Source organism: Pipistrellus hanaki, assembly GCF_964339955.1.
Source record: "Pipistrellus hanaki genome assembly, chromosome: 2".
Taxonomy (NCBI): Eukaryota; Metazoa; Chordata; class Mammalia; order Chiroptera; family Vespertilionidae; genus Pipistrellus; species Pipistrellus hanaki.
This window is the reverse complement of record NC_140504.1, coordinates 122380328-122404526: the sequence shown is the minus strand read 5'-3', so window position 1 is coordinate 122404526 and position 24199 is coordinate 122380328. Positions and strand designations below refer to the sequence as shown.

At 43.4% G+C, this 24199-nt stretch overlaps 1 protein-coding gene across 8 annotated transcripts in view; it reads right to left on the bottom strand.

Annotated features, from left to right (window-relative positions):
• The window catches only part of PHACTR1 (phosphatase and actin regulator 1), a 520404-nt gene that overhangs the window by 35317 nt on the left and 460888 nt on the right, over window positions 1-24199 (bottom strand). For all 8 annotated transcript variants that reach the window (XM_084872731.1, XM_084872730.1, XM_084872734.1 and 5 more), the window contains 2 exons: window positions 13352-13599; window positions 11323-11479 (listed from right to left, as the gene is read on the bottom strand). In XM_084872731.1, the coding sequence (XP_084728857.1) occupies window positions 11323-11479; window positions 13352-13599 (405 nt within the window). The remainder of the gene's footprint in view (window positions 1-11322; window positions 11480-13351; window positions 13600-24199) is intronic.

Genomic DNA, 24199 nt, shown 5'->3' with positions numbered 1-24199 from the left:
ATCTCTTGCTTGGACATCTAATTTAAATGTCCTCTTAGCTAAGTGGGATGGAGGAGGAAACAGTGCCCATGAAAGAACCATGGGGGAAAGTCAAATGTTACTGTAATTTTAAATTTATACTGAAAAGATCTAGTAAATTTGTACATTTGCCAGTCACTGTGAATAAGTAAATGTACAAGGCTGGGGCAGTGTGGACTCTTGGCCAGCACACATTCAAACTCCTGCAGAAGGTCACGCCACAGGACAAGAGAACAATGACCTCACGAGATGTGATGTGATCATGTGCTAATCATTCCCCAAACACTGTTTACAAGCGGTGGCTTTTGGGTTTAGATATGTACACTATAGTTATAGATATGCAATATTTACTTATGTTGGTGAAATTACTATAGTGTTTTTTCCAATATTTGGCCTATTTGCTAAAATTTGTTAAAAATGACAGTGAATTAACACAAAAAATCTGTTAATTTAATTAAAAGCAAATCTTGGTTAAAAGTATTTTAAAATTAACAGGGTGATAATTTTCACATATGATGTATAAACTGGAAATTTTGTTCACTAAATGCGAAGTCTGTTAAATCGAGGTCCGCCAAGTCGAGGGTTCCTGCAGTTAGGTCACAAGCCTAGTTCTGGATAATGGATTGTGAACAGGAGTGATGTGTGTGCCTCCTCCACTACCTCTTTCCTTGCTATGGAGATGTTGTAGCCATGTTTTCTAGAAGATTCTAGTGGCTACATGCTAATAAAGACCATCTGACCCACCTAAGGCTTTACCCCAGTGAAAAACCTTGACTGCCTTAAGTTATTGGAATTTAGAATTTTCCGATTAGGGCAGCTAGCATTATTTATCCTGGCTAATCAGAGTCTAGTGTAATATAGCACTTAAATTCTCAATGAGAATGAATAGTGTTCATTATTATCACAATTGGGAGAATTACTCATTTGTGTCCTTGATGACCTTGGGGGGAATGTCATCTGACAGATATGGAAACAAAGGCTTGACAGGAGCCCAGTTAGTAAGTGATGCATGGGACTTTCAATCTATATCCAGTTTCGTAGACCCCTGCTCTCACAATGTTAGTGTGCATTACAATCATGCTTGTTAAAAAGGCAGATTTCTGCCCGGCCAGCATGGCTCTGGGTTGAGTTTCGACCTATGAACCAGGAGGTCACGGTTGGATTCCCGGTCAGGGCACATGCTCAGGTTGCAGGCTTGATCCCCAGTGGGGGAGTGTGCAGGAGGCAGCTGATCAATGATTATCTCTCATCATTGATGTTTCTTTCTCTCTCTCCCTCTCTCTTCCTCTCTGATTTTTTTTTTTTTAAAGGCAGATTCCTGGTCCCCTCCCTCAGAGGTTCTAATTCAGTCTGTGTGGGCCTGAAAACATGCACTTTTAACCAACTCTCAAGTGGTGCTGATGTCACTGACCCAGGGACCACAGCGAAGGAACCACTGCACTGGACCACTTTGCTCTCACACTGCATCAGGCACAAGGGCCGTTAGTCCCAAACCTCAGTGTCAAGTGTTACAGCTCTTCCTACTTATCATGAACAGTGTTACCGAAATGCAATAAAAAGCCCACTTAAGTTCAAGGCGGGAGAAAATTTCCTATTCCCTCTTTCTTCCATTGCTTATCTCTCCCTTGAGCACATTTGCACACATGAGCCTGAGCCACCAATCAAGAACTCCATTATCCCACGCTATCCTTATCCAACCAGGGGAGACCTGGGAGGAAAATTCTGTTCAACACAAACACTAAACAATCAAAAAATTTTGATCAGCATGTCTTCCTGAAGTAGGAAAGTCTTAACTTTAGAAGATGTGCTTCTCTTTGTTTCTCATCTCGAAGATCATTAGTTCAGTTTCCTCATCTACAGAATGGGATTTCCTACAGCAGCCACCTTGCAGGGCTGTGGTGAAGTTCATCAGATGAGGCACGGATGGGAGAGCCTAGTGTCAACAGCAAAGGGCTCTAAAGTCTTAGATACTGTTATGTCAGTGATCATCTTTAAACAGAGACAGGCTGATTTTTCTTTTAGCCAAGTAATCCAAGAAACAGGGCCTTTCTTCCTGCCATGTACTAAGATGAACAACAAACAAGAAAGTCATTGCAGATTACTCCAAAAATGATCAGAAAAAAAAATCACAGGAAAACTAAAGGGCTTTCTTTATTCCAGACCAAGTGGAACTTCTTAAAATGTGGCCAGAGATTAGCCTGGAGGATTTGCCTACTTACTTAGTTTGTAGTTGAGTATGGTAGTCCCCTCTCCACCTCAATTTTGAAATGCTGCTGGATAATCAGCCATTTATAAAAACTATGAAATAGAAAACAAAATAAGACTCCCTATCCACCTATGATGCTACTTAAAAAGCACATACACACAAAAAAAAACTTTCCAAGTTTTAAACACTGAGATCAATTCTGTTTCTGTTGTGTAAAAAGCAACTCTTTGTCCTCCACACTTACTATGTCACTGAAAGATGCACCAGGCAGCTGCAAGTCACAAACTCGGAGCTCTGGAAGTGCCTGACAAGACGTGGCTTTGTTCCCTGACACCCAGTGCGGGGTTTGCACTGTGACTCCTCCAGTATGCACACTGTCAGGCTCAGAATCCGTCTTAGTAAAAGGATGCCAAGAGTTCAGTCTTGACTGCATTTCCTAACAGCTGGAAGCTGGGGTGAGAGGGCAAGAGGCTATGTGTCTCTGTAAGGCTCTAGGCATGTCCTGTGGCTGTGGGTCCCTGTGGTGAGCATAGCTCAGCCTCAATGCTCTCTACTCATGTGGTATTGAAGTTTTATTCCATCTCCTCTCAATGGCTTCACTCAAACCTTACCGGGACAGATTTCTCATCTTTTATTTAGAAAACACACCAAACAATCAATGTGGTTGTCCTTAACCTTCTATAAGACAGGTAGTGCTATGGTCCTGACTCAAGTCAGCACCTTTCAGAAGATGTCAGCTTTTCTAAAGGGCTTTTAGAAAGAAATTTCTATTTTGTGTAGCGAGGTAATGGGAGGTGTCAAATGATCTGAAAGCCGTCGAGCTACCTGAACAGCTGGCGTGTTTGTTATGCAAATGCTATAGGACTCAATAATTATATTCAAATCATATTTCACTCTGATTTCACTTGTTCCATCCCTTGGTCTCAGCTTGGAGACTAGTATCCAATTTCAGTTTCCTTAATGGGCGATCTCAGGATCCACAGGAAAAGCACACACCCTGAGCCCTTCCCATCCAGGCTCTGCGGATGTGAGGATGAGCAGGTCCAAGAGCCCTTTCTATATTTTTCCCTGAGCCGCTCTGTGAGGTGATGTGAGCCGAGTGAGGAGGATGAGGATGAGGAGGATGAAGGGTCAGATCTACTTCAAACCTCACTCAGGTCTATTCTTTCCCATTCTTTCTTCAAGTGATTCCGTAATGCATGCCCAGGGTGCACCAGTCAGTCAAAGTTGGATTGAATTTATAGTGCCTTTGATTGTTATTCCTATTTTTAGAAAGTGCTTTTGTAGCAGAAGTAATGACCTGGCTTGGGAGAGGCTAGAGCACACTTAGCATAGGTCCTTAGATTTCTGGGGAGATGCCATTTGCTACTTTGGAATGAAACTCTGGGGTGTCGATTTCCCCAAACTACGAACGGTTTGCCAGCTATAGTGAGAAGTCAGCATTATTGTATTTCGTTACCTGTGCTATCAGCATAAAAATGGATTTCAATGTTCTCCCTTGATCATTGTATTATAATTTAAAGCGGCACAAAATTCTCTGTACATATCATTTTATAACTGCCTGTAGTGACTGCAGTGTGAACTCCTTGGGAACATAAAACACATATTCAAAATATACTTTCTTCCTAGCACATTATTCATTACTAAATAAGAAGGAATACCCTGTTAGGTTCCATGGGATGATCAGGCCATTACTTGTCTAATTTCCCATCTCATCTGCCCCCCTCCGGCCATCAGAAAGACAGCAGGTTTTTTTTTTACATTTTTAAATTAAATTATTATTTGTGTACATATTTTAACATTGCCCCCCCCCCCCATACATACCCTCCCTCCCCAGAGTTTTGTGTCCATTGGTTGTACTTATATGCATGTATACAAGTCCTTCGGTTGATCTTATTCCCAGACTCATGGGCAGTAAGGAAAAGAAAGCAGTTACATCTATTGATATTTCAGCCAAATTCTTCACCCAGCCTAATGTATTCTTCAGCAGAGTAACTTATAAATATTCTGCAAACCATCTGACTAAATCCCTGAAACAGAGAGAGTTGGAACTCAAATTCTTTTTTTAGGAATATAGTATGTTGCTTTAGTGATCAACCCATAACTATGTTCAAATTAATTTAGATACTATAAGATGTTAATTTCAATTTACTACAGAGGCACACATGCACATTCGCACATTTACATTCACTGTACACACAATAGTCTGTCTCATCTCACCTAAATGTGTAGAGCACACACATAAAATTTATAGTCTAGATAGGAAACACATGACTTCCAGGTCAGAGATTAAAACCAGGGGCCCAGGCTGAGGTGCAGTCTTTGGGCTGAATGTAATCCATAAATATATTCTGATTGTCTGTACAATGTTTAATAATTTTGGAATTTTCATTTAAAAAAATCCTGATTTTTTTTTTCAGAAAATCTGACAAACTGGACCTTTATTTCTACAAAACAAAGGGGCTGAAGGTGAATAGTGACAGGCCCCATAGATAAAGGGTGAACTTTTCACCTCATCCTAGTTCTCAACACTCCCTATCAACAATCTTAGAACTGCCTGCTTTGCTTATGTTCAACATCTATTTTGCCTTGGCATGCATTTAAGGTTGAAGCCCCTGTTCTAGGTATATTATACTTCCCCAAAGATAAATTGTGTCCCCCCCAAATTCATATGTGAAAGTCCTCATCCCCAGTACCTCAGAATATGACCTGGTGTGGAGAGAGGATCTTTACAGAAGTAATCAAGGTAAAACAAGTCATTATGGTGGGCCCTGATCCAATCGGATTAGTGTCCTGACACACACACGGGGAGAAGTAAGACGAAGGCAGAGACTAGGGTGTTGCATCGATAAGCCAAGGGACACCAGCAATGACCAGCAAGCCACCGGTAGCAGGAGAGAGGCTGGGACAGATTCTCCCTCACAGCCTCAGAAGGAACCAGCCCGGACAATACCGTGATCTCCGACTTCTAGTCTTTAGAGCTACGAGACAATACATTCCTGTTTTGTAAGCCATTCAGCCTGTGGTAGTTTGTTATGGCTGCCCAAGAAAACTAAGTCCGCTCCAAGTAAGCTCAAATTAAGTTTCTTCAATCACTGGCTGCATCTCATCTAGAAAAAGGACATGACAAGGAGAAACATTCTTTCCAAAACCTGGAAAGGTGCTGACCAACTTCTGGTGAGTCATGACCGTCAAAAGATGTAACAGTTCACCTCTGAGAGGGTGGGTGATATCAACAGGGAAGAAACATTTTAGGGGAACAAGCGTGTCAGGGAGGCAGAGTGTTTGTATCCTCATTTACTCCTGAGCTTAATTTAGATGACATATGCCTACACATGTACTTGAAGACACCTTCTGCTTTCTTTTTCTTCCCACGTCTTTTCTCCCTCTGGCTGATCTAAACATTACAGAGGGTACTGGAGGCGGTTGAGGGAGAGGAGCACAGCTTAAGAGGAGCTGGGTCTGAATAGCTAGCTACTTCCCAGCAGGAGGCCTGAGAGCACTGGTTGTGGAGTAACCATGAGCTGATAATGTTTCAGAGTCTTGGTTCCTTTCTTTTAAAATAAGTATTTCTGCCCTGGCTGGGTAGGGGTAGCTCAGCTGATTAGAACCATCTTAATAAGCCAAGGTTGTGGGTTTGCTCCCCGGTCAGTGCACATACAAGAATCAACCAATGAATGCACCAATAAGTGGAACAAACATATCAATGCCTGCCTGTCTGCCTCTCTCTTAAAAATCATTCAATCAATCAATCAATCAATCAAAATTTAAAATAAGTAGCCTTGGTGACTTACAGAGTGATTCACCTTCTGTGATGTTTCAGAAACAAAAACATTACTTCTTCATGCATCAAACTTCCCTCTAGTACCTGAAACCCCATTCCCAGTGGTCCTGAGCTCTATCCTCTGGGGACTTTGCTTTTTCAGCCAATCAGTGTCCCAAGCTGGGAGGTGGCAAAGGGCAGATCTCTGCCCTAGCTGATCAAGGGGTCACCCTGACAGGTTGCCTGGTCAACTTTGAGAAGCATGGCTCCATGTCTAATTTTTTCATTTTTAATCCACATCCAAGGGTATTTTCCATTGATTTTTAGAAGGAGTGGAAGAGAGAGGGAAAGACAGAGAGAAATATTGATGAGAGAAACACATGGATTGGTTGCCTCCTGCATGTGTCCCAACCAGCGTTTGGGCTGGGAGGAGCCTGCAATTGAGGCCTGTGCCCTTGAGGAGATCGAACTCAGGACTTCTCAGTCTGCAGGCCGATGCTCTATTAACTGAGCCAAAATGACTAAGCCTCCAGGTTTAATTTTTAAATGATGAAATTTTTAGGGGTGGTGGTAAATGGGATTTCAAATAAATAAAATGGAGTCATGTGGATTAAATATGACTTTGGGGGGGATAAAAGGCTTGGTAACAGAAGGGAACCAGAAGTGGAAGTGATGGTTAAGATCACAGTTAGGCTGACCACTTACTAGGGTTCAGGTTGAAGGGTTCTGAGAAGACACCCAGAGAGAAAGTAGTATGGTCTTGCATTTGGGGGAACTCTGGTAGGGGGAGGAACTGTCCTGAGATTTCTACACCTTCCCTGACTGGAGCTCACTGTAGCTGAAAGGACCTGAGAAGGGATCCTCAGACCTGTGGACTCTCAGCATTTTGAGGACTCCATTAATAAGAATCTAAGCATGTACCCTACATACTCCACGTATTTATTTAGAAGTTATATACAAGCACTCCTGCACTAATATACCATGTATACCATAAGAGAGGGAGAATCAACTTAAAAAGAATGATGTAAAACAAACAGAAGCTCTACTATTTTCATCTCCCATATAACTAAGTAGGTCACCTTGTTTGTCCCTTTGTTCTCTGCACCTGTCCTGAGTCTGTGCAGCAGGCCCCCTTATCTGCGAGGGATATTTCCAGACCCCCTAGTGGATGCCTGAAACTATGTGTGGTACTGGGACTTATATACTGATATTATGTTTATTTTCTCTACATACATTCCTATGATAAAGTTTCATTTACAAATCAGGCATAGTAAGAAATTAACAACAACAACTAATTATAAAATGGAACAAATACTTTAGTACATTGTAATAAAAGTTATGTGAATGTGTTTTCTCTCTTTCCCAAAATATCTTGTACTGTACTCAAACTTTTCTTTTAAAAAAATATTTTATTGATTTTTTTACCGAGAGGAAGGGAGAGAGAGTTAGAAACATCGATGAGAGAGAAACATCTATCAGCTGCCTCCTGCACACCTCCTACTGGGGATGTGCCTGAAACCAAGTACATGCCCTTGACTGGAATCGAACCTGGGACCTTTCAGTCCGCAGGCCAAACTGGTTAAGGCTATATTCAAACTTGTCATGTAAAAGAAGCACTTTACGGCATCTCTTTGGCATATCTCAATTTGGCACTACTCTTATACTTTGGGACCATTATTAAGTAAAATAAGGACTTTTTAAACATGGGACTGTCCTGCCTCTGTAGTAGATCTGGTAACTAAGGCAGCTACTAAGTGACTAATGGGCGGGGAGTGCATACAGCATAGGATTCACTAGACAAAGGGATAATTCACCTCCTCGTCAGGAGAGAGCAGGTCTGCCTGAGATTTCATCACACCATTAGAATGGCATGCAATTTAAAACCTATAAATTGTTTATGTCTGGGATTTTCCATTTACTATTTTCTGACCGTGGTTGACTCTGGATAGCTGAAACCAGGAAAAGCAGAACTGCGGATAAGGAGGGGTGACTGCATACATAAGGACCAGAGTAACTGCACCCAGTTGATCATGTTCATGTCTCACGGGCAGCCCATACTTCTCAAATGGTGGTTGATTGAAATGGTTATGATCACAACATCCAGGTGACTTGTTGACTGAGGTGTAGGAGACCTGCCCAATAGCATCAATGAGAAAACTTTGGAAGAATGATATTTTTGTGTTCTACTGTAGAAACTCTGCCTACAAGCTTCACCTCATTTTACTAGACATTTCTGCTCTTCACTTCCAATGTAGAATTACTCCTGGAGTGATGAATTTTTTAGTGCTATTCAATCTGTCGGGCTAAAGTTAGGTTTTATATCTTGCTTACGCCATGAAGATTACAGATTTGACCACATTTTTCAAGGAGTTAAGATTTTCAGGACATTTCCTCTACCTTAAATGGCCAAAGAATTTCACAGCCTTATAGCTTCAGAAATGCAAACTGACAACAGATCCCCACATTCTTTTAGTTACTTTTTACCGTAATGAAGTTCACTTTTTGCACATAGTGATCAGGTGATTTAGTCACACCCTCTCAGATTAAGAAAGGAAGGCCCAGGGAGGGCAAATGACCATGTAGAAAACAGACGAACCAGAGCTAGAGCCCAGGGTTCTGACCGTGGACTAGTTCTCTCTACACCACTGTCACCTCTGGGTCTCAGCTCTCCTCTTCAACTGCTTTGGCTTCCGGATAAATGAGTATGTCCCTTGGGTGTGAGTCAGTGGCCGCACTTCCTCAAAGAAGACCTTGGGCACAGACTTGGCCTATCCACCTGGTTCCCTGAACTCTGTACAACACTGTCAACCTGTGAAACACTCTTAAGTCCTCTCTTTTAGGCCCAGTTTCTATAAGCTGCCTAGAGATGCCCAGGGTCTTGATACAGGAAGTAAACTCCCTATAAGAAAGAGTGCACAGGAATGAAGTAGACTTAGAGTGAGGATGCAGGCCAGCTAAATACCTTGACCATGCCCAACACTGCCCTTGGTATTCCCGTCTTTCTCTCTTTCCTCAGTGTGTCTTCTCCTTCTCATGACCAGGGTGAGAGGGTTGGAGGTGGATGCATACTGTGGTAAGCCCACAGTACTATGGAGTTTATGAATTCTAAGCAGTTCTGAAGTGTAAGAATACGAAGGGTTGGGAAAGGGTAGATTTTATAAGGATAAGGCTTCAAATGCAGCGAACTTTCCCAGTGCATGGATGCTCTAGTCTCCTCCCACCTTTGTGTTTTGTCACCATTACTGTCAGCCAGCCATGGTTGACTTATGTGGATATGGATTCAGGCAGGAAAAGCAGGAAGCTGTCTCTCTTTTCGGGGGTATGTCCTGAGACAACAATGGCCTTTTAGCGAGTGGAATGGCTCTGCAGTGGGCAAGCCAAATGGCTAGCCACACACATCTGCACCAGCTGCACACACATCCGCTTTCTATATCTCCCATCTTCCTCTCTCCACAGAAGATGCCAACTTGGACAGCCAGATGTGCTGGCATCGCACATCTGCAGAAAAGTCTTCCATTTCCCATATACCTAGAGCTCTGCTTGCACTGCAGCAAAGCTGGGGAAATGAGACCCGAGAGCACATGGTGGAACTGAACTTTGAGAAGTGGGGCTGAAATCAAGGATATACTCCTTCTCTTTTTCCTGCACTCCTCATCCCCCCACAAAACAGCCCTATTTATATTAGATATAAAACTGAAGAGCTGGTCAGGCATCAGCCAAGCACTGTATCCACTCACCCCACCCACCTTCAGAGAGAAACCTGGCCATCTGCAGTGGAGGAGAGGAGACTTGGGAGTCCAGATCCTTGTCTCCAGTTCCCTAATGTATGCATGTTAAGAGGCATGAAACTATGAGTAGCTTCAGAAAAAAGAGAATAAGACCCATGGTGGGAGTTTCATGGATAGAGAGTTCAGGTCAGCAGAAGGTAGAATGTTTAACAATAAGCCTCTGCAACAATGGCACCGGCCCTCCAGAGGGCTGGGAGTAACTATCACCAAGGAATTAAGAGAGATTGGGATGCCAGCCTGTGGATGTGCACCATGTTCACTGACCAATGGGGAAGAGATGGGGAGGAGTAGATGGGTAGATATTTCATCCCATGATTCTAAAGACTACAGAATTCAAGGACAAATCATCTGTCAGTGTAACTATTCTATACAGCTCTGTAAGATTAAAATAACATCCTCCAGGAGGAAAACAAATTAATTATGGGAAACTGTCCTTAAGTAACAAAATAAATCAGGTGGCAGGGAAGAACCCCAGCAGCTCCCGTGGATGGCATCTGTGGCCCCGTAACCTCTTTGGATACCAGTTGCCTCAGTTGTCCTGGTGAAGGTGATAATGAAAGCTACTGATGGGATTGTGGGGAGAAGAAAAGGACATAACAGATAACTGAATGTTTACTATGGGCGAGGGACTGTTTTAAATGCTTTGGTTATATTGCTTATATCCTACAACTGCTCATTTTATAAATACAGAAACACAGGCAGAGAAATTAAGTGAGTTTCTCAAGGCTGCACAGCTAGGAAGAGGGAGAGGAGAGTGAAACCCAAGAGATGTCTACACGTTGCACCCAAACACTTAGCACAGCGCCTGGGTCACTGTGGGGCTCGTGATGAGTATTATTACAGAGGCAACACAATATGGTCATTGAAAGGGAGCGTTCTGCAGCCAGTCTATGTGACATCAGTCTATGTGACACCATACAGGAAACTGTTCTCTATACCTGGTGTTCTTATCTGTAAAATGGGCACAAAATGTCCATTTCATAGGGAGCTTCGGAGATTAAGTGATTTAATGCATGTTAAATGTTTAGAAGAATACCTGGCAAATAATCAGCGCTCCATAACATAAGCTAATACCATATAAACATGCTCTAGATTACACACACATCCAGGTGTTTAGTATGTCAATATAACACACTCTATGTTCATGTCTGTAATGTACACAAAGGGCTATCACTCAAAAGTCACAGCTTAGAGACGAGGCATCATTAACAGCCACTGACATCTTCTGGTTGCACAGTATCAGAGAAAGTGCATGTATTAGATTGCTTTATGCTTAACCAGACTCCAATTGTACACAGGCCCTCAATTCCACTGGACGGTGGCAATTTTTCTACAGGAGGTTCTTGTCTGGAAACCCTGCCTCTCAGGTTCTCCTTGAAACTCAAGTGAAATTTCCCAGATTTGTATGAGTGGAGGGGAAGGGACTGAGAAGAAATAGAATGTTTTCCATAGACTTTCTGCTGTAAACTCTCCGAGACACCAGGGACTGGTTTGGGGGTGGACACCTTCTATCCAAATCTGCAGAGCTGGTGGCCCTGCTGTCCTACCTGGTGAGCTTGGTGCCGATCTGCTGCCTCAGCTCCAGCCTCTCTTCATCCGTCTGCCTGGGAAGGATGTTCTTTTCTTCTAGCTCTCGCTTGGAGGGCCTGTTGCTGAGTTTGATGGCTAGGGAGTCCTTTCGGCACACCTTCATGGCCAGGGAGCCTGCGGGAGGGGGAAACGAGTTAATAAAGCTGACACCCAGCTGCCCTGGCTCCCACAGGAACAACTGTGAGTCACAAGATGAAAGGCAGGAAGACTGGCTTCACACCTGAGAGTGGGGAAGGACCCAAAGGACACTTCCATAGAGTTCCTGCAAGCAATATGTTGGGTACACCTCACAGTGTTGAGCATGTGAGGAGCACAGGGGAGCCTGTGATTGGATCTTTGCTCTCCAGGGACTGCCAGCATGCAGGCAACACCATAAAGGAGGGACAGACTGGAGATAGAAGCAAAGCGGGGAGAAAGGACAGGGGCCTTTAGTAACCACAGGGAGCTTCACAGAGGAGGAGGGGCTGGCACCGGCAGGACAAATGAGATGCACCCAGGCAGCACGTTGGTGGATGTCTACATGTGAGAGAAGCTCAGAGGAGATAGATAAACCAGGTCATCACAGGAGACAAAAGAGATCAGTGACCATGGAGCTGGGGTCATGAAGGAAAATAAAGCTGGGCAGATAGTGAGATCTGTTTGGGGTGGGAGTGGAAGTGAGTTCACTAAAATAAGCAATATTCTGGGATAGTTTTTCTTTCAATATAAGGAGTTCTGAGCAGCCAGCCAGAGCAGGGCTGCCTTCCATCTGGAATAAATCTATGGTTCTCAACCAGGGATGATTTGATTCTCCAGAGGACACTTGGCAAAGTCAAGAGACACTTCTGAGGGTCAAAACTGGGTTTTGGGGGAGGTGCTTCTGGTATCTAGTGGGCAGAAGCCAGGGATGCTATTAAATATCCCACAGTGCACAGGACAATGAAGTCTAATCTGGCCCAAAATGTCACTTGTGCTGAGGCTGAGAAACGCTGCTGTAAGACATTCACTTCTCTGGGCAGGAAACAGTGCCCAGGGCTGAGCAGCTGCTCCTTCCTCCCTGTGTCATTTGGGCCTTTGGCCGCCCCTTGTGCTCCTCTCATGGACATCACCTTGACCATGGCATTGCCACCAGGACTCCTACCAGCAGCGGGAGGAGGCTGGGCAGCAGCAATTTTGGGGGATTCCTCTGGATTTTATTTTGTGGGCTAGTTCTCTCCCTTCCTCACTTGTTTTACAACATGGACTTTGGAATGAGACAGTGGTATCAAACCCTAGTGCTGCCCCTGAGTAGATGGGAGGCTCTGGGCAGGTCACTGGCCTGACCCTTTTCTTCCCCTCTCTGTAAACTGGGCCAATAATGTCCATACTACCACGTGTTGTAAGATGTAGATAACAGAATAAAAATCTTAGCACGTGACCAGGCACAGTATATATTCAGTGAAAAGTTGCTATAAGTTCATATATTAAAAAGTTAACCAAATATCAGTCTCTAATCACTTAACTAAAATGTATTGATTATTCATGGCCAGGATGACAGATTTTGAACTTTGCTTTCTTCATCTCTTCTCTCAGCACATTTGAAGCCCTAAGTAAGAAATTTTAATTTAGGCCTTCTATATTTTGTTGTGGTCTGCTTAAAGTGAATTTGCTGCATACAGAATGGTGAGTCTGAGTATTATGCAGATTCAAATAGAATTTTAGGGTTCCTACCCTTTTTTTTTTGAGGAGGGGGGCTACATCTCAAGGGAAGCAGTCAAAGCATAGAAGAGGCATCTAAGTAGCAGGGGGTAGCATGATGTAATTTTTAGAGCTTTGGGGATGTTCAGAGACATTGACCTTTTCATTATACTCATGAAAACACTGAGGCCCTAAGAGGTTAATTGAGCTGCCCCGTATCCCAAGGCCAGTTGACACCAGACCTCATTAGGACCACAGTGTTGGGCAGCTGTCAGCACTCTTTCTATAAAGGCCGTGCCCCATCCCCACTGAAGAGCTGGATGCACTCACTGGTGTACAATGAGCTGTCATCATCTTCGTCTTCCTCCTCCTCCTCCTCTTCCCTTGTGTAGAGACAGGAAGAATCTTCGTAGTCTGAGTCATGAGGCACATTTTCTTTATTGTCATCACATTCAATCACAACAGTTGGCACTTGTCTTATTTCTGGAAGGCCCAGAGGTCCTGCTTTTGTGATACCATCACCCGAGTGCAAACCGGAGCTGTGGTAAGAAGTGGGGCAGGGGACTCGCTGCTCAGAGCTGTTCAAAGAGAAGGAGGAGAGAAGACAGTCACTCTGGCTAATGTCCATAAATGCATCAGAACCTTCTTAAAACTCAGTTGTCAGTGCCTAAGAGACAAAGGGTCTCCAGGGCAACTGAAGTTTCATTTCTCATCTTTAAGTTAAACATTTGAGGCCAGCAGAGTTCTCTGAGGGTGGCAGCAGCACAGGGTAGGAGTAGAAATCCTTATTCTCTGTGAATGGATGGTGGTGTCACTGGCATAGCAATGAGAATGTTCCTGAGCTATACAATAAACACTTCAAAATAGTTAAAATGTAATTTTTTGGTCCTGTGTATCTACAATTAAAAAACTAAAAACACAAAATTAAAAAACACATTTCATTCCATAAACATTTCTGGTTAAGAGTCATACCTCCAAGTGGCAAAGAAAAGTTTCTTTGCCACTGACATGTCTCATGGGAGGAGTAAAAGGATTAATTTGATGGAAAAGTTAGAGATCCAGAGAAGAGGAAATACATGAAGTTCTAGCTTTCAGAGTTCCACAGTGTGACTGGTAGAGGCTGAGTGTGGGACAGAATGTTTGAAACTTTATGTATGGAGAGACTCAGGGAAAGAGAAGAGGTGGGACCACAGGGCTGGTGACTCATTCATGCACATCTGGGTGACATGGTCAAGGATGACTTAGAGTTCTCTCCCCTCAGCAGCCACAAGCACCATAATCTGTTTTTTTTTTTTCTTGTTTGTTTGTTTTTTGTTGCAGGTCAGTTTTCCATGCAGCAGTGGAAATGACATTCTTGATTTTCCCGTTTAAATTGAGCCAACTCAAATAAAATGCATTTTTAATGCAAAATTATTTGCTTCATAAACAGGACCCATATAAGTCCATTGTAGGAAAATTAGGAAATATGTAACATAAAAAAGTAGTTTTTTTGTTTTTTTTTTTTTTTAAATAGACTCTATCTTAGGCTCCCAAAGCAATTTAGAATCCTTTTCATGACAGATTCTGAATGAAGTCCAGCAAGAATAATGGGCCAGAAACACACAGCTGAATTTTATAATTCTTCTTCAGATTAATTGGAAGTGGGATTTATATCTTTTATTTAAGGAATTTCTAAAATGTAGAAAATTCAACACATTTACCATCCAAAAGTGTTTGATATTCATAAAATAATGGAGTGTGAAGTTATATATCAATGAATTCACATTAAAATATTTTTATACAAAAGAAATATCTTATTCATGACATATGAATGCATGATAGTCTCCTTTGAAACTTTCATTTATGCTTTAAATTATTGCTATGTCTAATTTAAATTCAATTAACTTTCTTCCTTCCATTATTTCCTAAGTGCTGTTTTGCTCTTTATATTTTTCACATAACTCTTCGTGACACAAATGGAAAATCTAGTTAACACATTATGAGCTATGACATTCAAGGCAATGAATTCAATCAACTAGAAAAAAAGCCCTTCAACTACTAAGATTAAATCAAATATTTACAAAACTATATCATCCTATTAAACACTATAGGCCTGGTGCATGAAGATCATGCACTCAGGGTGGGGTGTCCCTCAGCCCAGCCTGTGCTCTCTCGGACATCCTAAGCCAGCAGTCGAACATTCTTAGCGCTGCCGTGGAGGTAGGAGAGGCTCCTGCTACTGCTACTGCCACTATGCTTGCCAGCCATGAGCCAAGCTTCTGGCTGAGCTTTGCTCCCCCTGTGGGAGCGTACTGACCACCAGGGGGCAGCTCCTGCATTGAGCGTCTGCTCCCTAGTGGTCAGTATGCATCATAGTGACCAGTTGTTCCGCTGTTTGGTCAATTTGCATATTAGCCTTTTATTATATAGGATGAGCAGATAAAGGGGTCCATTTTCCATTTAGTTCAATACAAATGGTCAAAAGGAAGGTGAAAACATGGTAGATGGTCTCTGGGTGACAAATATAACAGCTGACTGACTGAAAGGTGACTGACTGAGGGCACTAGTGCCCCACCTCACAAGGCACCCCTCCTTCAGGCAACCACACACACTGCATTCAAATTCTACTTGGGATTCCACACTGGGTATTAAAAGAAGCAGGGTCAGAGGAGGCAGAAATGTAATTCTATGGCTCATGCTTTGCCCTACCTGTCTTCTCCTCTCCCTATTCTATAAATTAATTAACAATGGCTCCAACAAAGGCACAGAGCTGGGAATATTAGATCTGAGGGATGAAAAGCAGCCAATAGATATTTATGTTTGAAGGGGAAAAGAGTTGGAAACCAGAATGTATGAATTCCTTAAGGCAAAGGGTCCCAAGTGCCTCAAGAGGACTGAGAAAGGAGAAATATGCAAAGAAAGAAAAAAGAAAAAAACCCACAAAAACAAAAAAACAAAAAAAACACAACCCCACAGCCTTACAGGCAGCTGGGATCAACAGCCCTATGGTTTCTCTTCCCTCAAAGACATGAGGGAGTGTGAGTCTGAGTAGAATGGGATTGGAAGGCTGATCCCCCAGGTGCTTAGGCAGGTACTAGGTATCATGTAACCTACTAACTTTGTGAAATAGGGACCAGCCATGGTGATCAGCCACTGCCTGTGCAGGCACTATAGACCCACCTGGGACCTCACCTGGCCACTAAGTTCATCTTCCTGAGTTGTGACTCTAGAACATGATAGAATGTCTACTTTCTGGCCAGCATGGTTCAGTGGCTGAGCATTGACCTATGAACCAGGAGGTGAAACTTTGATTCTTTGTCAGAGCACTTGCCCAGGTTGCAGGCTGGTCCTCAATGGGGATGGGGGTGGGTGGGAGCTGTGGAGGCAGCCGATCAAAGGTTCTCTTTCATTATTGATGTTTCTATCTCTCCCTCTCCCTTCGTCTCTAGAAGAAGAAAAAAAGGAATTAAAAAAAAAAAAAGAATGTCTACTTCCCCATAATAGTGAAAAGAGTGTTTTCTAGGAAGCTAGGTGAATCCATCAAAAAGGGCTTTTAAATATTCTATTCATAAATACCCATTGATGGCCAACTCTGAGGGGAAGGAGGACAAACAGCCAGATGTGCTCATCTAGCTGGCGACTCTGGAGAAGCACAAGAGAGCAAGAAAAGACAGATGTGAGTGATGGGTTGGCTGAGGAGAAGGTTGGGAGTTGATAAAGCGACCTCAGATTCAAAAGTTAGATACAAATCTGACTCCAAATTTTGCCACTTACTATTGGTCAAATTATCCATGCCCTTATGGAGACCTCACTTGTTCTTTATAGAAATGGCTTTCCAAATGGTTTCAAGACACCTCCCAGTTTCAATCTAGTTTCCACACCTCTGTCAGAGCAACTTTCTAAAACTCAGATCTAGTCTCACCGTTAGAACTCTGATTGCCTGCCCTATCTCCAACTACTGCTTCAAGGGTGACAAATGGAAAACCCAATGAACACGTCATGAGCTATCCTATTCAAGACAAGGGACTCAATGTAGCCCCTTATTCCACTTGGCCTCCACCCTGGTTGTGGGCAGGAAGGGGTACACTCAGTTGAACATCAGTCTTAGCAATGCGGGTTTTATACACTGGAGTTGTCACTTAGAAGGTGTATTCTATGTAACAGGTCTCACTGCTGAAGAAAAGTAAAAACCCAGAAGCAGTCATGCAATGTCTCACACAATTTGGCCCATATTATGAACCCAGCCTCTGTCCCCATACAATTTACCCCTTGATCACGCACAACAATGCATTGCACACTCTTGGCCTGGAATGTGCTCCCACCCCACCTTCACCCTAATTTCTATTTACCTTTTCATAACTGGCTCAGGCAACTTGTTGCCTATATTCCTGGAGATCCTGCAATAGTGAAAATTGGGAACATCTGTTTGCTTGCTCGCTTTCCTTCCCAACCACTCTGCAGGCTGTGTGAGGGCTGGGACCACATCTAATTCATGTTTATAGCAGATGCCTCGCTCATGCCTGACACAAACTGGACACTCAGTAATTGCTCACTGTTTTTGCAGAATGAAGGAAATATGGGCCGTAATCATTGATACTCAGGTGCAGTTGTAAGTGGTTGACAAATCATTTTACAGGGAATTAATTAAGAGATCTGTTCTTTCTTTTCAGGGAGGTGACTGGTGGTGTATTGCAGGGCTGCGGGTGTCTCTGACTTGGTTACCAGTGTTATCAATGGCTTTAATGATGAAAAAGGCATCTTGGTCCAACAGGTGGAAGAACTGAGATAGAGAAGGAAAGGAGGGAATGAACAGAGTGAACATTTATTGAACGTGTTGCCTACTGTTCTAGAAGTGTTCACATCCAGCATTTCATTTTATCTTTCTAATAACTCTGCAGGAGAGGTGTCATTATCTCATTTTATTAAGCAGGAAATAGAAGCTCCAAGGGGGCAATAAACAGGTGCATGAGTACACTGGGAATAAAGAAAGAAGAGAATCTGGACCCACTCTGTTTCAATGAATTATATCCCAAAACTGAATTATGCTACTTGTAAGATTGTGTTCTTTGATTCCACACAAACCCCACTAATTGTACACACTAAGGTGAAGAGAATGAATAACATGTGTAAAAATGGACATTATTACTTTTTAAATATTTTAAATCTTGCTAGCCAGGGTAAGTAATAGTGTTTCACCCCCCGCCCCCCATGGTCAGGCCATTCCTGGGGCACAGAGTTTAAAGGGTTCATCTTAGACACTGGATTATAATGGTCAGGAGGTGGGAGCAGTCACTTGCCAGTCTATTGTCATAGCAGAGTTGAATATATATCACAGATCATCAAATATTTACTATCTGGTTTTTATGGAAAAAGTTCTCTGACTTCTGGTCTAAATCAGGATTCCTAACCCTTGATCATAGTCACACTCCTAAGTTTGGTCTGTGCCATATTTGAAGCCCATTTAGACTATTATTTACGTTGTATTTTAAAATCAACACTTAAAAAAACTTAAACACTAATTTAGCCTCATCTTAAGCAATAATATCTTTGTAATCAAAGGCTTCATATGCAACATTGTGTTTATAACTTACAGTTAAATTAAATGACTACTAAAACTTTTACAAAAAGTTTTGCTTGCTTGTGCTAAGCTTGCTTTGTGTACCACCATTGATGCATACAACACACTTGAATGAAATGATGGCCTGGATACCCTCTCACCTGCAGCATGATTGACATTTCGGGTTAGACAATTCTTTGTGGCGGGAGCTGCCCTATACACTGTAGCATGTTCCCAGAACCCCTGGTCTCTACCCACTGGGTGATAGTGGCTACTCCTCTAATGTGACAACATAAATATCACCAGACACAGCCAAAAGTCTTTTGGGGGAGGGGAACTGCCCATTGGGGAACTGTCCATCGGGGAGCTTAGAGCAGTGGTAGGCAAACTGCGGCTTGCGAGCCACATGCGGCTTGTGAGCCTCGGTTTGCTCTCTGTTGACTAATGAGTTTGCCGACCACTTGGATAGGGGCTTAATCACAAGGAACAACAACAGCCTGTAATTATTGGAATTGAGAGTCTAGGTCAGTGGTCAGCAAACACATTAGTAAACAGAATGGCAAACTGCAGCTCTTGAGCTGCATGTGGCTCACAAGCTGCAGTTTGCCAACCACTGGCATAGAGAATCCACAATGGTTATGCCATGCGCTGCATTTTCAGAGTTGTAGAACAAGGGTCACTTCTAAAGCAGCTTTGGTGCTGATTGTGAGGAATTCACAGGATTAGCAGAAGATGATAAGTGTCCATATCTTGTCTCCTAAACTCCTGACTTGCTGTGTCTCAGACTGTCACTGGGGCTGTACCAACAATTGGATGCTATGAGCCTCCCACTGAGTCAGTTACTTGCAGCCCTGGTCTAGTCCCCGAGCGTTACCAGCCTGACTCCTGAGTGCAACAGCTTTCCTTAGCACTTTTCCCAGATTGTGATTTACAGAATGACCCTCTGGTAGCTTCAGCACTGCATCTTCCAGAGCACCTGCGAAGCCCTGAGGAGAAGCTGATTCATGTAAGCAGGGGACGCTTCACATCAAAACTCTTTGAAGTCAAGCTTTCACTTTGCCTGGAATTCAAGTGGCTCTCATAGCACGTGGGTTGTGTTCTGTTCTTCTTCCTGGTTGCTGACCAGGTACTAAAACCAGAGATAAATGTAATGCCCCTTATCCTGACCTATGTGGAGCCTTCTTTAACCTGTACTGGATTGCTGTACCCAATGATGAAAAAGTTAATGTTTTTAAGTGCTGACACTACATCCTGTATTGATCCATTTAGGTCTCACAACAACCCTAGGAAATGGGGTGCTGTGATTCCCCCATCTCAGAGAGGAAAAATGAGGCCCACGACCATGGTCACAGCTGGAGGGATGCAGGCCTTACTGAACCGGGGCAGCAGGATTACAGCACCTGGTGTCCCACTGATGTCACTACACCACCCGTGCAGAAGCAGCAGTGCTGCAGTGGCCCGGACCTTGCTGTTCTTTCAGAATCTTCTTTCCTCCCCAACCCCACTCCCCCTGGCACCCAGCCCACTTTCAACTGTTGTCAAACAGGTCTGATCATTCCATTTTCCCAATGAAGATCTTTGAAGGGTCTCACTGTAAATGATAAATTCTGTCCTCTTTGGCACGGAGAGGGGGGCCTCATCACCTGACCCCACAATTCCTTTCAGTCTCCTTTGTTACTGTTCTTCACTGACTGCCCAGTGTTCCAGCCACAGAGGGCAACTGGCCACTTCCCAAGCACACTGTGAATGCCCTGCCTCCTCCCTCTGATCCACTCACCGCTCTGCTTTATCCTATCCTCCGACTTTGGCTGGAAGCATCCTGCCACACTTTAGGGACAGCTCAGATGCCATTTCTTATGAACAGTCTTTCCTAACTTTCCTAACGAAAATCAGCCCTTCTCTGTGCTTCTACATCTTCCTTCTCACCTCCTTTACAGCACCAGTCACATTATGTTATAATTATGTGTCTAGGCATTTGCTCCCTGCCCCAAGTGACTACAAGTCTTTCAAAGACAGAGGCTGGTTATTAATTATCTTCATATCTCAGCCCCATTTTGTGCATGTCTTTGGAACTGATGGAAAAATCAGCTCAGTATTTGGACTGAAGTCTCTTGGAATCAGAAGATGTCATATTACATTTCTCACCATTTAATTCATTAAAATAATGATTCCTGTTCCTGAGGGTCTTGCTGCTGCAGGGAAAGTATCCTCTTTTTTTTTTTTTTTTTTTTTTGCAAGGCAAACATATTTACTTCTACATTGAAGGGTACACACATGGTCTGGAAGGCGAGCACACAGAGCAGGCAGGCTGCTTGGCTTTATAATCCCTGACGCACGTGACCTGTCCTTTGCTCTTGATTGGAGCTCAGGTGTGTTACGGAGCGAGACCCCAAGAGATGGACCACCGAAGCCAATTTGATTAAGCCAGCAAGAAGTTATTACAGATTCGAATCTGGGCTCAAACCGTGGCTGACGCAGCAGCCGGCAAACACCCAGGTAAGATCCCCGATGGAGGGGCAGTCCCTCCAGAGCGCTCACACAAAAGCACAGACAAACACACACCTACCGCGGCCAGTCAGGCTCCCCGGATTGGGGTCCCTCATGGCCCTGGCTGGGGATCCCAGACGAATTCGTGATCCCCAAGGACCACCAGGGAGCCGAGTCCGATGCAATAAACAAAAGAGCTAGCATGGGCTCTGTGCCACTCACGCTGGCAGCATGGCGGAAGAGCGGAAAGTATCCTTTGAAAGAAGAATTAAGGTTTTGGAAATAGTGATCTAGAGTTTTTTCCTAAGAAGATAATCCAATAAGGTCTATGTAAGGAAGAAAGCCTTTGGTCCCAGACCGGCAGTGTGAGCACAGATCTAACAGAGCCTAAGGTTATTCCGTTTCCAACTTGACACTCACAGGCTGTCTGGCCCCTTCAGTGAGAACTGTCCAGAGAAGGCTGCTTTGTAAGGTGAAGTAAAAGAGAACCATAAGGCTTCTTTTTATGTGACATTCTACAATGAATTTAAATAAACATCAACGACCCCCAAATTATTCCACGGGGAGAAACATGAGCTTCTGTTCCCCCTTTGGTAGCTCCAAATGATATAATTTTCCTGACAAATGTAATAGGGATGAGCATGCAAAAACCTTAGGGCATTCATGACACTCACAGACGTTGGACAGCTGCACCGCTGTGGGATATTTCCGTTCTACTCCACACACCGGGGCTGCACAGCTCAGGAGGAAGGAGCAGGGCATCCTGCAAACCACCGCAGTAATAACACACCTGCTCCCCACGGGGCCTGTCAGAGTGCTTTGTACATGTGCATTATCTCACTCTTCACAGAAACATGCAGGTAGGAAAGGTATTGTTATGATCTTGATTGTATGCACCACAAATTCAAAACAACATGAAATATAATAATTATCTGTATAAGGGAAAGCACAGATGCTCACAGAACTCGACTACTCTTTCACTATGAATTCTGCTATGAGGAGGCCCGGGTGAAGGCTACTGTAGAGCAGAGGTGGGTCTGAATTCTGGGATGGAGCCGTACAGCAGGTTTAGTGTGAGCATCATGTGGCTGGGGGCAAGTAGGGATGCAGAGAGAATAGGATGCGAGAGAAGAGAGAATAATTACAGAGCTGGCTAGCCCAGCCCTGGATAATGGAGTGTTGTCGATGAGGAGAAGCGTAGTGGGTTTACTGTGGCTGCATTAATGATGTGTTTCTTTAGGACAGAAAGACATCACCAGTAACGCCTCCTGGTCCCCTGCTCTAGCTCTCTTCAGTTCCTTGTCCCCTCTGTACAAAATATAACAGTCACTGGCTTATCATCTATTTCTCCCATTAAAAGGTAACCTCTCAAGGAGATGGACTTTGTTTTGTCCTTTCTGTCTCCCTAGAGGCTGTAACAGCCTAAATATATCTTCCTTCATGAAAATGATGGAAGAACAGCAAAGAATAAACAGTTGTTTACTTAAAACAGGAGGGCTGCTACTTACAGGAGGTATACTAAAAATAGAAGACTTCAGAAAGCTTGAGAGTAAACGGCTGTCTTCAACTGATAAAAAGCATGCATTTCGCACTCCCTTCTTCATTGTATCCCATGACATGCCAGGGAAGCGAGACGCTTTCTTCCCTCCTCTCTGTGCTGCTCCATCATGAACAACATTTAATGAGTCCCCTGTTTGGAAAATTCAATTCTCTTCTTCAACTCTTCTTAACTGACTAGGAGACACATAGACTGAAAGAACAAGGGCTCCTCTCAGATCCCCTTTACTTACCCCCAGTTCCCTACATTTATATAGTCACATTACTAAGCATCTCTAGATTTCAAAAATTAAGAGACTGCTTTTCCTTCCCTGTTTATTATGAGCGAGGGATAACTCATAAAGAAATAAAGGCCCAGACAGCTACATCATTTCAAGGTCCCTTTTCAGGGAGCCTTATAACCCTGGCTTTCTCTCCATCACTTGGCAACAGCTAGATGCAGAGTAGAGCAGGTGACTCAAAGTGGGCGGGGATTACAGATGATCAAACACCTTTGATACTTTTGTATAAAATCAGGGGCAGATTTTGAAATTAAAAGTCACGGTGCATTTTAAATCCTTAATCTTCACTGAAAATACCTGGAAATTATTTCGCCATCACTTCTAAAGAAAATCATGTAATAAAGAAATGTTGCTTTCTGGTTTCTAATTTCAAATGCAACATTGTGAAAATGAAAAAAAAGCCATTAATCCCCTCAAAGGACAGAGAAAATCTATTATATACAAATATAACAAGGAAAATGAAATTAAACTTCAAGAGGCCCAGTTTTTGTAATTTAGTTTGCAAGAGCTATGAAAGGAGTTTTCAGAGGGGAGAGGGAACAATCAGCCATTTTCTTCTGAGAGACCAAAAATGTGTGAGAAACTATGCTACAAATCTCAGTGCCCGAGGCTGAGGCTGAAAAATGACAGAAATAACACTGCAACCCAAGAACGGAGTTAATCAGCTTTATTTTAGGACAGCAGGCACACACTGTGTTCCATCAGGGCCTAGGATTAGCCTTCTGAGATAAAAACTCAACATTAGAGCCTTTGTGTTTTGTTGGATTTCTGTCAGCAAGAAACTATGCCCATCTATATACAGACTGGGGTCCTGAGCGTCCCGGAGCAGAGAATGAGTTTTGAGCTTCTTCTTTTTCTAGCAGTGGTAATGAATTTAAATTAATTCATTCACACCCTTTCTCTGTCCTTGCAGGGACAAATGACCCACATTTCTGAAATAGGGCCTGGACTTGGGATGTGAGGAATAACACAATAAGACATGCAGAGTCTGCCCACTAGCTCACCCTTCTCTGCATTCCCCAGCTCTGATGGAGGAGCCACACAGTGGTGGCTCTTTCACAGACTTCATCCCTAGACCAACATCCTAGACCACACTTGGTTGGATGGTGATGCCAGGAGGGTAGGATGCGGAGTGAGGAGGCTGATGTTTGAGTCCCAGCTGGGCTATTCACTAAATGTGCAAATGGGTCTCCAGTTCCTCATCAGTGAAATGGAGAAACCTATTTGCCCACCTCACAGACCACTGCAAGAACAGAGGATAATGCTGGTGCTGTTGTGCATAAATAACACCAAAGCGGGTAGTTGCTGTTTTAGCAG